The sequence below is a fragment of the Epinephelus fuscoguttatus genome, linkage group LG14, assembly GCF_011397635.1.
Source record: "Epinephelus fuscoguttatus linkage group LG14, E.fuscoguttatus.final_Chr_v1".
Taxonomy (NCBI): Eukaryota; Metazoa; Chordata; class Actinopteri; order Perciformes; family Serranidae; genus Epinephelus; species Epinephelus fuscoguttatus.
This window is the reverse complement of record NC_064765.1, coordinates 2861114-2877924: the sequence shown is the minus strand read 5'-3', so window position 1 is coordinate 2877924 and position 16811 is coordinate 2861114. Positions and strand designations below refer to the sequence as shown.

The 16811-nt window shown below is 38.7% G+C and overlaps 1 protein-coding gene across 2 annotated transcripts; it reads left to right on the top strand.

Annotated features, from left to right (window-relative positions):
* Positions 1 to 3881: 3881 nt before the first annotated feature.
* Positions 3882 to 15334, top strand: ganc (glucosidase, alpha; neutral C). Of its 2 annotated transcripts, XM_049596093.1 has the most exons (25): positions 3882 to 4067; positions 4385 to 4447; positions 5694 to 5796; positions 6103 to 6230; positions 7274 to 7450; positions 7543 to 7564; positions 7651 to 7720; positions 8705 to 8801; positions 8891 to 9074; positions 9621 to 9765; positions 10011 to 10246; positions 10339 to 10465; positions 10997 to 11076; positions 11289 to 11432; positions 11623 to 11719; positions 11810 to 11911; positions 12017 to 12191; positions 12364 to 12432; positions 12632 to 12696; positions 12796 to 12872; positions 12967 to 13041; positions 13119 to 13232; positions 13524 to 13636; positions 13782 to 13885; positions 14254 to 15334. In XM_049596093.1, exons 1-25 carry the CDS (start codon positions 4039 to 4041, stop codon positions 14358 to 14360), a joined length of 2703 nt encoding a protein of 900 aa, XP_049452050.1. In that variant the 5' UTR covers positions 3882 to 4038; the 3' UTR covers positions 14361 to 15334. The 2 variants fall into 2 exon arrangements, 1 of the variants encoding a protein (XP_049452050.1); XR_007450884.1 differs by lacking the exons at positions 13524 to 13636; positions 13782 to 13885; positions 14254 to 15334 and having other exon boundaries at positions 12796 to 12888; positions 13119 to 13192.
* Positions 15335 to 16811: the final 1477 nt, after the last annotated feature.

The window sequence follows — 16811 nt, the reverse complement described above, 5'->3', positions numbered from 1 at the left end:
GGAAGAGAGACAATCAACCCAACAATAGCCACAAATATCTGATTAAAAATATTCATTCCTGATTCATTGCACTTCAGTGACAAAGTTGCTCTGTTTCTAAACTAAACCACAGCGCCATCTGGTGACAGACTACAGACAGTTCAACATAAAACAAAGTTGACATAATGCAGCTGTGTGAAACACTCACATGACGTCTTCTGATATTTCTGTCTGTAGCAGCAGACAGAACTTTTTCACAGTGAGCACAGGTGAAAATAATCACATTGATGGCAATTGTTTCCCGTGACGTGTCTCAGTGGGTCAGTGTGTACAACACACACACCTGAATCAAATTCAGCCATCATTAAGGTGATTAGCTTCACCTTCAGTGTCCTCAGAGTGAAGGGGATATTTAACGAGGCTGTTTCAAGCATCATCACACATAAAGATTTATGGTGTATCGCCATGTTTTTTTAATGACTGATCTTTATTGTTAATTATTTCCAGTGGTGCAGTGTAACTATAAATGCTGCCCTCAGGTAGAAAAAAAAGGAGATACTTGTACTTTAGAGTCTTTTCTTATATTATCTAAAATTATAAAATTACATAATTACAGAATTAAACTATTAGTCAAATGAGCCTTACAGAAATGAAAACAAGGGATTATTGTTGGTTGAACAAACAATTTATTATTATCAATGAAACTTGAAACCATTGCTTTAAAATAGAAGTTTGTGTAAAAAGGCTCCCTTTGGAAAATAATTCAAAGAAAGTTGACATTCTCCTTCCAGTTGCTTTTTTTCCAATATTGGAGATAAGCAGACCGGTATACAGCTGCAACAGTATTCTTAATTAATAATGAAAGTCATCATCAGTAAATCAAAACGAGCTCCACCTCAACCAACTACAACTCAAAAATCCTGCTTTTACGTTAATACTGGAGCAGGTTAACAAATCTCATGATGTAATAGTTTAACAGTTAAAATATTATTTTTCTGAATACATTTATATACTTTAAGTGATACTTCACAGAATATTTTTACAGTGTGGTATTAGTACTTGTATTTAAGTAACAGATCTGAAATATTCAGGATGCACAATACCAAATCCACCAGCCATGTGGATATTTTACCAACATTTAGCTGGTGGCTGGTGCTAATTTCTAATCCTGGGAGTGACATGTTCAAACTAGCTGTGAAATGTTCCATTAAGTTGGCTGACTGTGTTTGATGGCAGGCAAATTGGGTGCAACATCTTTTCTTCAAGCTAACTCCAGGGTGCCCACACATTCTATGGACAAAATTTAAAAAGAAAAATTCAATGACCTTTCAAGGATCCATACATTTTTTTCTTGCCCCACAAACATATCAGATTCAAACTCTATGGACTTTTTCCACAGCAGACATTTTGACATGTCAAGTTAGAAAACACAGGTGAAACTAATAACTTAAACATGGCTCAGTACTATTAGGTGTCCCAGGAAGCTATTTCCATGACCGTTGGAACCCTGTGAACTATTAGCACGGCATTGGGGACTTGTGTTTCATGTTTTATTTGGACAATTATTACATTCAAATTTAACGACGAGAAAATTTAAACTAATATAGAATAATGGGAAATTAGGTATTTGTTTATCTCGAAGGAGAAAGTAATGAAAAGGCAAAAAGTAGAATATGCAAAAACTGTTGAGCTAACGTTAGCTAACCTAGCTAACGAAATGGGTTGAAAAACCGTTGAGCTAACGTTAGCTACCTTGCTAATGCCAATGAAATCGGTTGAACACCCGTTAGCTAGCATACGGCACCTTAGATAAAACATGCTAGTTAAATATTAAATCGCCCAATTAAAAGTAAATATTAAATAATGATGAAGTAATTTAAGTTATAACACTGTGTTTTTTATCATCTCATCCAACTCCGTTGCTAAAGAAATTGTTTTCTGCGCTGTGGTCAAGCTAGCTCTCCTGTCAAAGCGCCCGTATTCTGACCTTTACGGTAAATTTATTAAAACTGCCCAGATCGATTATGTCGAATAAAAATCGACTTTGTCAGCTTTATTCTGTCAGTTTTCTCACTTTGTTTCCTCCTTACTTAATATTTTTAGGACAGGTGTTGCAGTGTGAAAGTCTTACCTGAGGAGAGGCTCTGAAATCTTAATTTCTACCTGAACACAACGCATACAATTAATCAAGTTACATCCATAGACTGTATAAAATACAGTTACATCAGTTACATCGGACTTGGCAACGTTAACGTTCGGATACACATGTGACTACATCCGGTTTTCAAAATAAGATAGCACAGGTTATTAATGACAAGAAATAAAAGGGAAAATTCAATTAAAAAATAATACAATTTTTTTTCCCACTGTGTCAGATAACTGAGTTAAATTTGTACTTTGCCTTGCATTTTATTTATTTCGGTTTATTTTATTTTTATCATTTACTTTTCCCCCTTTGTTGCTTCATATTACATTTCTATTCAAAATTTACAATTAAAAGCATTTCTTCTTTTTTTAATCAATTTTCTTGTTTTGTAAGGCGTTTACATGTGTTTTTATACTCTTGTTCACTTTGACAGTTCTTTGTACTTCCCTGTGCTTAATAAATGTGAATGATGCCATACTTGTTCTGTACATTTTCAAGACAAATAATTAAGAAAATTAATAAATCATTGAACTCTGAGAATATCTGAGAATGACTGATAAATTTAATGTACAAAGGACAAATCTGATTAGATACAGATATAAGCATTTTTACAGTTAAAATATCGCAATCTTTTGTTTGTTTTGTTTTGTTTCAGCTTGGAAAAATTGAAATAAAAGTTCCACATTTGCATCTTGAAATGACAAGAAATTACACAAAGCCAAATAACATTCAGAAATCAAAAATCACAATCGTTTACTGAACTGAGATATTTTAAGATAGTATAGAAAATTCAACATCACAGATCCTTGCAAGAATATTGAATCCAGCATTATTTCAAACAGTATAAACAGTTTCAAAACAAAGTGAAAACAAACTCAAAACGGCAAGGCTATAAAAGGACACATATATAAATAAAAGTAGAAATTAAAATAATTGTAAATTGATTACATTTAATAAATGTATTTAAGGCATTACATTTTGAGACCTCCAGCAACTCACAGAGTGAAGCCATTTTGTGCCAACCCAGTGAATGAATAATACCAAACAAACCATCCATCTTGGTCAAAGTACCAGAAATTGTGACATATCAAATATTTTTTTAAGCACTGGGGAGGGACTTCTGGATTTTTATTTTGGTCTGGGAGAGGAGCACACAACTTTAAATGGTTATATTCTGTGTATATTTTACCTTAAATTTGTTTTCTTAAAAAAATGGCAAAATTATGTGTGAAATAAATAAATGAATACAATTTATTTTTTTAAAAAAGAAAGAAATTGTTGTTGGATTTTCACATTTCTGACAGTTCTTAATTTGGCCAAAAATAACATTGTTTGCACAAGCTAATCAGCATGCATGGCAAGAGTAAAAAACTTAGTAAAAAGGCTTTTTTTCAACCCCAGAATTTCATCTTCAACTTAGCCTTCAAACATCAAAAGATAAATTTTAAAAAATCTAATAACTCATTTATGGTGGAGGGAGGGTCAAGGGGAAATATTTGGAGCTTCAGGGAAGGTTTAAAAAAAAGTTAAGTTAAAAAGTAAGTAATGAACAGTCCCTTATCTTTGTAAATCAGAAATAATTAAATCAATAGATTTTAACAGATAAGTAATGAACAGTCCCTTATCTTTGTAAATTAAAATTTGGTAACCAAAAAAACAATATGAAAGAAAAGGCAGAAATAATTCGGTGGGAAGATTTAATTTGAAATTCACACCGGAAGTGGTGTATTAGCACATTTCCTGTGTGTGTGTGTGCTCGCTGCTGTTACGGCTGTTCGTCCTGGAAGAGTCAGGAAGGGTTCACACTGAAGTTTACAGAGAAATAATGTTGTGAAAAACTCAGAGGATCTCAACGACTGTTACCGGCTGCTGTTTCCTGTCTGTCTGAGTTTCTGTCTGTCTGTCTGCTCGACATGGCGGAAGTGAGCCAACCTGTCGTCAGGTATAAACACCGACCTGTTTTCACACACTCTGCACAAGTGACAGCTTCTGTTAGTGACATTTGACTTAGTCATATGGAGGCTGTATCATGTATTCAGGTGCCCTGACAGCTCAGTGTTGTGCAGTGTGTTGATAAGATCTCCTGCATTTGTGGGGAAATGCATCTGTGGCTTTGAAATACTTATGTACTTGAATTTAAATCTAAATAGTTTGTATTAAAGTCGCTGTGGACAAGCTTGAAAAAAAGATTGTTTCCCACCCTGTGCCCTGTGGTATATGATGCATACATTTAGTTTTCTCTCTGTGCATGTTCCTCAGTGTTGTTCCTGAAGATGAAGGCAAAGAAAAGTTCAAGAAAAGTGACCAGGTGGCTTTTTACAGGTATGTTGGACATTTAATATCAGTGTTATAATTAACAAATCAGAACTACTGCCTCACAGTTGTATGACTCCGCCCACCAGTCCACCCTGTGGTTGTATGACTCCGCCCACCAGTCCAGTGTCTCTGACAGTCTCCATCCATGTCAGTGAAAACATGGATGCTTCACACACAGAAGATCTATACAATCAGCACAGTTTCAAGATTAGAGTCACCAATTCAGTATCTGACCAAATGTCTCCCCTTCTGTTCCTGAGATATGACGTTAAAACATGATGATGTCACAGTCAAGCTGACCTCTGACCTTTTGACCTTCATTATTTTATCCTGTTAGACATTTGTGTGAAATTTTGTCAGAATTAGCACATGGATTTCCGAGTTATGGCCAAAACATGTTTCATCATCACAGTGACCTTTGATCTTCAATCACTAAGTTCTAATCAGTTCATTTGTGAGTCTAAGTGGACGTTTTTGCCATTTAAGGAAATTCCTTAAGGGTTTCTCGATACGCATTCACAAAATGAGACAGACGCACAGTCACAGTAACCTTTGACCACCAAGTGCTAATCAGTTCATCCTTGACTCAAAGTCGATGTTTGTGCCAAATTTGAAGAAATTCCCACAAGGTGTTCTTGAGATTCCACTTTCATGAGAATGCAACAGAAGAGGTCACAGTGACCTTAACCTTTGACCTTTGAGCCCAGTTTGCTCATTTTATGTTTGTCACCGTTTCATCACTACTACGACTACAACTGTAGCCAGTATCTCACTATCACTATACTCATTCAGATTTTAACACTCAAAGTGGGTGTTTGTGCCAAATATGTAGAAATTCATTGAAGGTGTTCCTAAGATATTGCATTCACGGTGATCTTGACCTTTAGCCTATGACCACCAAAATGTAATCATTTTGTCCTCGAGTCAAAGTCCGCATTTGTGCCAAATTTGGAAAACTTCCCTGAAGGCTTTCTTCTTGGGATATCGTGTTCCCAAGAATGGGATGGATGGACGGACAACCTGAAAATTGAATGCCTTTGGCTGCGGCTATCCCTGGCACGGACGCATAAAAACTGATCCACAATTCAGTGTATTTTGCTTTTATTTTATTGTGTTGTTTGTTGTATTTTATTTTATTTTGTATCTTGCTTTGTGTGTGTTGAGTAAGATTTAAGCCACAGATCTCATCAGGTCCTCGCTGAATAGAACAACATTGTAACATTGATATTTTATTTTTATTGTCCCTTTTAAGGCGACAGATTCGAGGCCCAAACCTGCAGCACCGAGCCCTTTTGGACACCTTGGTGCTCACAGAGAAGGGGGCACGATTTGAGCTGTTGGAGCCTGACACACAGGTCTGAACACACACAATGATCTTTACATGTGACACAATTTCATCATTAAGTTACTCATACCTTTCTGCTGTGTGAGTGCACGTCTGCAGGATTAAAATCACACACTGTACATTGTGTTTTCATTAAGAATTAGTAGGACTACACAGTGATATAAAATACTATTTAAGATTAAAAACTGCCATGAACATCTTCAAACAGAGATACTTTATTGATTCTGATTTTAGTTTTAATTTAGGTCACATTAAAAGATTGAGCGTCCCTTTTTAACTCTACATTTAAAACACTCTGTCTTTGCTCTTTCCACAGACCAAACTGCTCCTGTCTGTGTCACCTTGTAAAAACAACACTGTGAGGATCCTGATAGACGAGCTGCAGCCCATTAAACCACGCTACAGAGTTCCAGATGTGATAACGGAGGAGCCGCGGTGTGAACAGTAAGAACTTCATCAGCCATTATGATCTCTAGTTACACGAGCAATGTAGTTAAAGAACTCCACCTCTCCTCTCTGAGGCCTTCCTCTGATACACTAACAGCTCTGTGTCTGTGTTGTGTTGCACGTCAGGACTACAGAGACCGACAAGGGCAAACTCTCTACATGGCCCAAAACACTTCTATTAGGAGCAGAGCTGCATCAATTAATCGATTAATTGATTAGCTGTCACCGATTAACATTTTGTGCTAACTGATTCAATGATTTTCTCATCGTTTTAAGTTGATTTTTTTTAAAGAAAAAAAAGTCAAAATTCTCTGATTCCAGCTTCTTAGACATGAATGTTTTTCTGGTTTCTTTACTCTTCTGTGACAGTAAGCTGAATATCTTTGGGTTGTGGACAAAGTGAGACTTTTGATGACATCATCCTGGGCGTCACTGTTACATTTTTCACCATTTTATTACATTTTATAGACCAAATAACTAAACGATAAATCTAGAAAATAACCAACAGATTAATCGATGATGAAATATTCCTTAGTTGCATCATTATGAGAAGAGTGCTGCAGTTTCAGAAACGCTGCCAAAAGTGTACAAAATCCGAAACAGATACAACAAATGGAAACATCCAGCAAATCAAAACATGCTGCAGAAAGTTTTAACAAATACAGCAAATACAGAAACAATGCAAAGTCAAAAACACACAAACCTTGCAAACAAGTGCAGCAGAAGAAGACTGCATATCCAGCCATCGTAACAGGAGAACACTAGGGTGAGAAAATTTGCATCGTTTCATCATTGCGTTTGCCCTTGTCAGCCTCCGTACATCTGGGAGTTTCATGTTGTGTCTGCGGCTTGGAAAAAAAAGACTGAGAAATAATGTTGTTGAAATCAACTTAGGCTAGTTCAGTGCTTCTCTGGGAGGGTGGGTCTCTTATTTTTGTCTACAAGTCAGAAGATCAACATGTGAAATCATAAAATAACTTCTATATTAAATTGCTGCAGTCCTCAGACAGTGGTCGACTGTTTCCCACGTCATCCTGCAGGTTGAGAGTGGAGAGACAGTCGAAGGACTCTGTCACCTTCTCTTGGTCCTCAGGACGTCACCAGGTGTGTGTGTGGCACTTCCCTTTCCGACTGGAGATCCTGTATGAAGACAAAGTGATGGTTACGTTTAACTCCAGAGGCAAACTGTGGTTTGAGACGCTGCAGGATCCACTCAGGTGAGGAGCTGAGGGAGGGGTCGTGGACTGGAACAAATCAACAACACGTAAATGTGAATTAAGTTAGATTATCTTTGCTTCTTGTTCCTCAGGGCTTCATCTCATGGCAGTGAGGTGAGATGATACCAAATCTGTTCGACATGTGGTGTAACATGACTCCTGCATGAAGTCTAATCTTTTTCCATTTATTCCTCTGACAGGTTCAGGAGGACGACACAGGTTTATTATGGAAAGAGACCTTCAAGGAGTTTGTGGATATCAAAGCTAACGGTGTGTTTCTGCCATTTTACTGTTTCAATAAGTCAGACTTAAAACTGATTCTTTCTCTTCTTATTAGAAATTCTGCCAGTGCTCTAATACAGTGAACAGGAGGGGAATATTGTTTGTGTTTCTCCTACAAAACACAAACAATACTTTTTATGAATTATATATAATATTGAATTATTGATATTTATGTATGTATAATTTATACATGTATTTTTTAATTAATTGCATTATTTTTATTATAATCATTATTATTTGCATTATTATTATTATTTAAACATATATATATAATTTTTTATATTTATTATAGCCATTATTATTATTATTATCATTATCATCATTGTTACATATATATTTGTACATTTATTATTACCATTACTATAAGTAGCAGTAGTAATAGTTGTATATTTTTATTATTATCATCATTATTATTATATATTTAAAATGTTTCTGTTTTTATTATAATCATTAAAGGAATTATTATTTTTATTTAGTTTTATTTATAGATTTATTTAAAAGAAATTGTATTATTATTATTAGCATTATTTTATATATAGATTTTTAAAATTGTATTTTTTTTAGTAGCATTCTAACTATTATTGTATTTTTCATTATTGTCGTCATCATCAGGGTTAGGGGAAAATTATCATGTCAAAACTTAGAACTTAAATTCTAAATATAATTAGATTCTTTTAAAACTATAAATATACCACATGGTAACCGTATTTACAAAGCATCTCTTCTAACAAATTTATAGAGAGGAATTTACAAAAGAAAAAAAACTGCAGCCATTTAATATCTTACTATGCAGGAAATGTTTGTAAACAGCTTCACCAGAGAAGGTGAAAGCCGACCCAAGATTCACTCTTGTGTTTTTAAGGAAAATCCTGCAGAGTTGGTCCGTTAGGCTCATTCAAGAAAAGATCAAAACATCAACACATACAGAAATGCATGAATAAAAACAAAAATACTCATGATCTTTTCCTCCAGGTCCCAGTAGCATCGGGTCCGACCTCTGTCTCCACGGGTTCAGTCACGTGTACGGTCTTCCAGAGCACGCTGACAGCCTTCAGCTCAGAGACACCAGGTACACACATGTATTTTCACTACAGCAGGAAAAAGGAAGTTCATGCAGTAAAGATATTAATTTAATCATGTCTTTAATGACCTCCACAGAGATGGTGAACCTTATCGGCTGTATAACCTGGATGTCTTCGCGTATGACTTGTACAGCCACCTCGGCCTGTACGGGTCTGTGCCGCTGCTGGTGGCCCACAAGCCTGACAGGACTCTGGGAGTGTTTTGGCTCAATGCATCGGAGACGTTTGTGAACGTGCAGTACAGCCCATCTGACCATCAGGTAACCTTTGCTCCAGTGCTGTTCTTATACAGTGTCTGTCTGTCTGTCAAAAGCTTCATTTTGCAGGAGCTGCTTATTGATGCCCAAAAGTTAGAGAGACAGAATTGTGACCAGAAATATTTGGATCAAACCCTTGGGCCCCAGAAAATTTAAAGCACTCGCCACAGCAAGAGGGTTGCCTGTAGCAGGAGTGGGAGCCCATTCTGTGCGGAGTTTGCATGTTCTTGTGTCAGCGTGGGTCCTCCAGGTGCTCCAGCCAAACAGAATCAAAATCAAAGAAAAATAAATTGTCCTGCATAACAAGAGTGTGAATGGTTGTCTGTCTCTATGTGTCAGCGTGTGATAGTCTGGTGACCTGTCCAGGGTGAACCCTGCCTCTCGCCCAGTGTCAGCTGGGATAGGCTCCAGCCCCCGTGAGCGGAGTCATTGACTGTGTGGTTCTGCTCAGAAAATTTAAACCACCGCAGTGTTACGCCTGGTGTAGCAGGTAAAGTCCAGTGTTATCTTCATTCATGACCACATAACCCCCCCCCCCCCGTCACTCAGGATGGCCACACCCCTCCAGTGAAGAGGAGGCGTACGGAGCCACAGACGGACGTCCACTGGCTGTCAGAGAGCGGAGTCATTGACTGTGTGGTTCTGCTCGGGCCCAGTCCACAGCAGCTGTTCACCCAGTACGCTCAGCTGACAGGTGTGTGTGCTGCACATTGTGTTTATATGCACATGAAAACAAAGCATGACCTGAAAAATGCCAAATTTAAGATCTTGGAAAGGATCTTTTTGGAGGTTTTCACCCTACGGTGTCAGATTAATGTGTCACTTCATCTGCAAAGAAACCACAGTTATTCTTAAAAAGAGCAACGCGTGATTGTTGAAAATGGAAGGACATCATCCCTCAGTCTGACTCACACCTGTACCTCTCCCCTCCTCCGTCAGGATATCAAGCCCTCCCTCCGTTGTTTGCACTCGGGTACCACCAGTGTCGCTGGAACTACAATGATGAGGCCGACGTGAAGGCTGTGGACGCTGGATTTGATCGGCACAACATCCCGTACGACGTCATCTGGCTGGATATTGAGCACACAGATGAGAAGCGTTACTTCACCTGGGACTCTGCTCTTTTCCCCGACCCAGCCGGCCTGCAGCGCCACCTAGAGAGGAAGAAGAGGAAGGTCAGTTGTAGGATGCACCTTATATATTTTTTTAAGTGGTCATATGTCACAGCTGTAGATGATTCACTGTGCATTTTTCTCTCATGTTTCAGTTGGTTGTTATCAGTGATCCCCACATCAAGGTCGACCCTGATTGGTCGCTGTACCGTGAGGCCAGAGACAGAGGCTACTTTGTCAAACACAGAGACGGACGGATCTTTCAGGGCACATGCTGGCCTGGTAATGTTTTATTAGACCTGATTTCACAATAACATAATAGAAACTCTCGACAAATGTCACAACAAATAAACCTAATTAATGAATATTGTATTAGTTAGTTATTAGTTGTATTGTGTATATTTTCTGAGATATTTATTTCAGGTCAGTTTTTGAACATGACTTTAGCTCCTTTCACACATGCACGGAAAACCTGACATTATCTAGACCAGTGGTTCCCAACTGGTGGGTCGCGGTCGAAAAGCGGGCTGATCGAGGCAGCAGTAGACCAGCAGCTTCTGTGTTCAGAGGGGTAAAATTACTGTTTTTGTAAACAGAGTCTGGCTCTGAATAGAGCATGGATAAAGTTAAGTTAAGGTTAAGTTCCCTGTCGGAAAGGGCGAGTTTGTAAATCCTATGACTTCAGTTCATCAAGAATTTTTCCTGTTCACCTTGGAGGCATGTGAGAAAATTATAGTTAACATAAGACGGGGTGAGTAACTGATAGACAAATGATCATTTGGGGGTGAACTGTCCCTTTAACCTCTCTCACAGGTGAGTCCTCTTACCTTGACTTCAGCAGCCCAGACACTCGAGCCTGGTACTCCAGATGTTTCGGCCTGGATAAATACAAGGTGAGTGTAAAAATAATCCATTAATCAATACTACTGTTTTTATGCAACACAATTTATCCACAAGAATTTATTATAATATTGATGAAGTTCTGTTTTGGTGGCTGTGACACCTGACAGAAAGGCTAAATATTCCAATATAATCTCGTATAATTCTGTTTTTATATCATATTCTCACTCGCTGAGTCTCACCGAAGTGTTGATGTGTGACGCAGGGATCTACGCCATCTTTATTTGTGTGGAATGATATGAATGAGCCGTCTGTGTTTGGCGGGCCGGAGCAGACCATGCCAAAGGACACAGTGCATCATGGGGGCTGGGAACACCGGGAATTACACAACCTGTACGGCTTCCACCAGGTGAGCAGCTCATTTAACTTCTTTTGATACAGTTTTTAAAGATTAAAGCTGTTGAACGTGCAGCATTAATGTCATTACTCCACCTTTGTCTCTGCAGAAAAATCTGTGGTCTCAACATAACTAAATGACAGTTATTCATAAAGTCTATGATGTGAGTTACAGCCTTATGGTTTATTTTGTTTTATCGCAGCACATGGCCACAGCAGAGGGGCTGATAACTCGCTCAGGTGGCTCAGAGAGACCGTTTGTCCTCACACGCTCCTTCTTCGCCGGGTCACAGAGGTTCGGTAAGTGTTAGAGATGATAAAATAAAGTCAGACATCTGTGATGTCATCATGGTTGTTTCCTTAACTGCACTGACTTTGTTCTGGATGCAGGAGCAGTGTGGACAGGTGACAACGTCGCCAGTTGGGAACATCTGAAGATCTCTATTCCGATGCTCTTGTCTCTGAGCGTGGCGGGCGTCGTATTTTGTGGAGGTGAGAATGTTTGACTTCTGTGACGTGCTGCTTGTCTGTTCTTTATTCTCATAGTCTCACACCTCAGGTCACGGCCTCCTGTGTCCTCTTCCCTCTGTGTTTCAGCCGATGTCGGTGGGTTTATTCAGGATCCAGAGCCGGAGCTGCTGGTGCGTTGGTACCAGGCAGCAGCCCTGCAGCCGTTTTTCAGAGGTCACTCTGCAAATATTACAAAGCGCCGGGAGCCCTGGTTGTTTGGAGAGGAAGTCACTGCTGCGATCCGCACTGTGATGCAACAGAGGTACTTACACTGATTATGATTTTATTTATTGCCATGTACGGTGTCCCTGAGTGCTCTGAAAGGTGCCTATAAATAAATTGCATTGTTATTAAGATTCCTGACTGGAGCCGGTTCAAGAGCCAGAGCTAATTTGGTGGAGAAAGTGTAACAGTCATGTCTCTTGTGTCTTCAGGTACTGTCTGCTGCCTTACTGGTACACTCTGTTCCACCAGGCTCACACCTGTGGTCTGCCTCCTCTCAGGTCAGTGCTGCTGCCATCTGCTGCTCAGAGGCAGCACTGCAGGCCTCTTCTGCAGCTTTACCTTTCAGTTTCATCAGTAGACACTAGAGGTCAATGTCTCTCATGTTTAGATGATGTAATGGCATGAATTTATCACTCAAATAAACAGATAGACATTTAAAGACAGTGGAAAACACTCCTTTTATTTGAAACCACACAGACCTCTGTGGGCGGAGTTCCCAACAGAAGACAGCACTTTCACTGTGGACAACCAGTACATGATTGGTGACAAATCCCTTTTTTAATTTTGCATTTTTACTCAGTGTGACCTGGAATTATTTCACTTCTGTTTCTGTCAGTTGAACCGTTTTTGGTGTCACACAGGAGGAGCGCTGCTGGCCTGTCCTGTGACCGACCCTGGTGTCCAAGAAGTCAAAGTCATACTCCCTGGATGTGGTGAGGTAAATCAGCCTCCAGGTAACACATTCATATGTTCTGATGTGTTCATGATACACCTCAGCGTGGGTGTTTTATTAAAGCTTGTGTCTGTCTCAGGTTTGGTTTGATGTCCAGTCTGCGAAGGCGTATAAAGGAGGCCGGACTCTGAGTCTGCCTGTTACCCTGGACACGGTCAGTTTGTCTCCATTCACACAGCAGCAGTTTCTTCATACATGATATTATATTATTACCTGGTGTTTCCTCTGCAGGTTCCTGTGTTCCAGCGTGGCGGCTCGGTGGTCTGCAGGGCAACAGGAAGTGGCTCTTGTACAGCTGAACTCCAACAGCTCCCCCTCTCCATCACTGTGGCCCTCAGCTCTCAGGTGAGCGTGTCAAAAATCTGGGAACATGGCTGCTGCTGGTATAAAAGGTTTCATAAGGCAAATAAAACCTGCATGACTTAAAGAAATACAGTGATACAAACTGATATATATTCTTTTTTCCATTTTTGCTGTGAAAAATGTTTCACTTCAGTTGATTTAATTCTTTAAAGAAAAATCAAAATCATGTCTTTTTAAGACAGACGCAAAGTTCATTCATCCCTTGTTAAGTTATTTTAGACGTTTGCCTAATTTAATTAGTGCAATCCTGACTGCCGTCCCGTCTCTCTGCAGGGCGTCGCTGATGGTGAGTTGTACCTGGACGACGGCCACTCCTTCAGCTACCGGGACAGAAAGGCCTTCTGTCTGCGCAGGTTCAACATGCTGTCAGGCCGTCTGCTCTGCCGGTGAGTCACAGCTCGCACCTCTATTTTTAGACCACACGTGAAAGGAGCAGGTACCAGTGACTGACGTGAACGCTGAGGACTGAAGTGACCTTCAAATAGAGTGAAGTGAAAACATGATGGTTTGATAGCTGTTGCTGTGTGTCAGTCCTGCAGGTGAAGAAGGAGCATTCGACTGTGATACTGTCGTGCAGTCGGTCACCGTCCTGGGGCTGAAGAACAAACCGTCCATGGTGGTCATGCACGTGTCAGGTGAGGGGCTCTGCCATTATAGTTCCATATATAGTCACATAAATATAGTAACATCTCACATGCACCTGCACATGACCCCACTACGAGCAAAGCCACTTTAGCATCTATCACAGCCACCGTAACATGAAGACACTGGTGCGGTCAAACTGAAATAAACCCAGTCTGCAACTCAAATTTGGACATTTTTATTTAGAGGCAGACTTGTTTAACCAGTTGAGTTGTGTTGTTGTCACAAAGCTGCGGTACTATCTCTCAAAATTAAAAATCAGAAACATCTTTCTTGACTCAACTGAATCCTGTAAACTGAGGCATTTCTTTGATTTTATCAGTACAAAGAAAAGCTCACCATATCTTCCATGTGTCACCAGGTACAGAGACGTCCGCTGCGTTTGAGTACACGGAGACCTGCTGCACGCTGACAGTGAGCGGCCTGACACTCAGAGTGGCGACAGACTGGGACATACAGATAGGTTAACTGTTAGTGTGTTCACTCCTGTGGATTTCTTCTTCACGTCAGGTTATCAGAATTATTTTTATTAGCAAGGTGAACTTTGATTAATTATATCTGACGTAACCTGACTTGTTTAATGCTGCTGACGCTGAAGAGTTCAGAGCTCAGACTGACACATGTGCAGCTAACAAATAAGTCTGACAGAGACTAAATGCACTTTTAATGCAGGTTTCAATGATTTTAATTGTATTAAACTTTAGATTTATTTTTTGAAACCTCAAAAGACGAACAGGTCAACAGATCCCTCCACTGAGTGCAGCTTTATCCAGGACTGTACTTATTTAATATCTGGGTCAGAAACATGAAGAGAAGAACAGAAACATGTTTTAATCTGTGAAGGATACGATTTTTATTCCCTCCTGATTTATGAAGATTCATACAACAGCCTGTTGGGGTGATTGGCAGTATAAAAAAAATAAAATAAAATACAGAGCTTGGTAAATTAAAGTTGTAATTTATGCAGAAAAAATCTCAGATATTCTCTGAAGTTAAAGTCGCAAATTTAGGAGATAAAAACATGGATATTCTGAGGTTTAAATATCAAATTTACAAGGCAAAACTTGGAAATTCTTTATGATTTAAGTCGTAAATTTACAAGGAAAATTTCTGGATAATGTATGAGATTTATTTGTTAAAATTACAAGATAAAACTTGGATATACTCTGAGTTGAATCTAGTTTGTGAGTTTTTCCCATTCATTCATTCAATATTTAATACTGAAAAAAATATATATTTTCTATCTGAATATTTCCCCCCTTCCCTGAGTTCTGTATTTATTTTTTATTTATTTACACATAACTGCCTAAAAACTCTGTCGTAGATTAAAGATATCAGATTGATTCTTACTAACAATCAATAAGAACTAACCTGTGGTTTAAAAGTTGTGGAGTGAAAGTTTACTGAATAAAGGTGCACTGATCTGCAGCTTCAAGCTGTAACAGACTGTTTTTTGTTTTATTCTTATATAATATGTTGTCACGTTAAACACCTGCTGACAAAGCGTTCATTTTACTCAACATTGTGTTTCTGTTGTGTCTGTTGGTGTGATGTGACCTGACCTCTGCCTAACCCAGCTGTTTCTTTACTTCAGAGTCACAGAAAAAAAAACACAAAAAGAAAGTGCTGGAATGCGATAAAGTCCGACATGAGACCAAGAAACAGCAGCTAGTTAAAGATCCAGAGACAAAACATCCTGATATAGTAAAAAATCACTGTGACATACTTTTATTCTAAAGGTGAGTGCTACGAAAGTTATTATATAACAGAGCATATCTGGTGTTGAGTCTTATAGCTGTTCTGGCTTTAAGCCATATTAGTCTGTCAAATGAGAACGCTTTAATCATTAAACATGTTTAAAAATGAAAGGTTAAAGCTGATTCATATAAAAACAAATATTTTTTAAGATGTACTGATTTATATTGTCAGAGACTTCGTGGGAGGTTGAATTGCATATACCGGTTTTGAGGTATACCGTGATATAAAAGTTGATGGTTATCATACCGTATTATCTCATTTGCTAACTTACAATATCGAAAAAAAGATGCAACTGGACGGAGAATCGCTTCTTTATTTTAGTTATTTTCTAAGGGGAGACTTTTTACACAAACTTCCATTAATAAAATGGTTTCAAGTTTCAATACAGTAATAAAATGTTTGTTAAACCAGAAGTAACCCCTCTGTTTTCATTACATTAAGGGTCATTCTGACTGATAATAATATAAAATCTGTAATACTGTGATACCGCAATATTTTCTGAGATGGTTATCATATTGTGAAAATCTCATACTGTTGCAGCCCGAGATACGAGTGAGACTGCTGCAAATATTCTGTATTTTTCATGTTTTTTTTTTCCTCCACAAATATCTTTTTTTATATTTTTATCCTGAAAATTGTTATTTATTCTGCATTTTTCCGTCAGAATGTGGTTTATATCTGTGACTTTAAAAGAGGCAACATGTATAGTAGACCGTCACGTCAGACTGAACGTTATATGATAAACTTAATTTCTGTAGCACTTCACAAAACAAAGTTAAAGTGTTTTACAATAATATGAATAGAAGAGAATTTTTAAAAAATAGTTTAAAATTCATACAAAATGAAGCAAAAGGAGCTGCATATGAGATCAAATCAAAGGTAGCAGAACACCTTTGTGTATAAAGAGATTTTAGGTGAGTTCAGGCCACAAAGTCTGTGAAAGCTCACTTATAGAAATATGTTTTTAGGAAGGATTTAAAAGCGTAAAAGCAGCTCGCTGGTCTGATCTCCTCAGGGAGGTGTTTCCAGGGAGTGGGGGCTCTGATAGAGAAGGCCCGACATCCTCTAATCTCCAGTCTGAGTTATCTCTGTGTTACTGTTAAACACCCACTAAGACTGGGCCATTCACTGTACACACACATGCAGTGCACCTCACCAGTC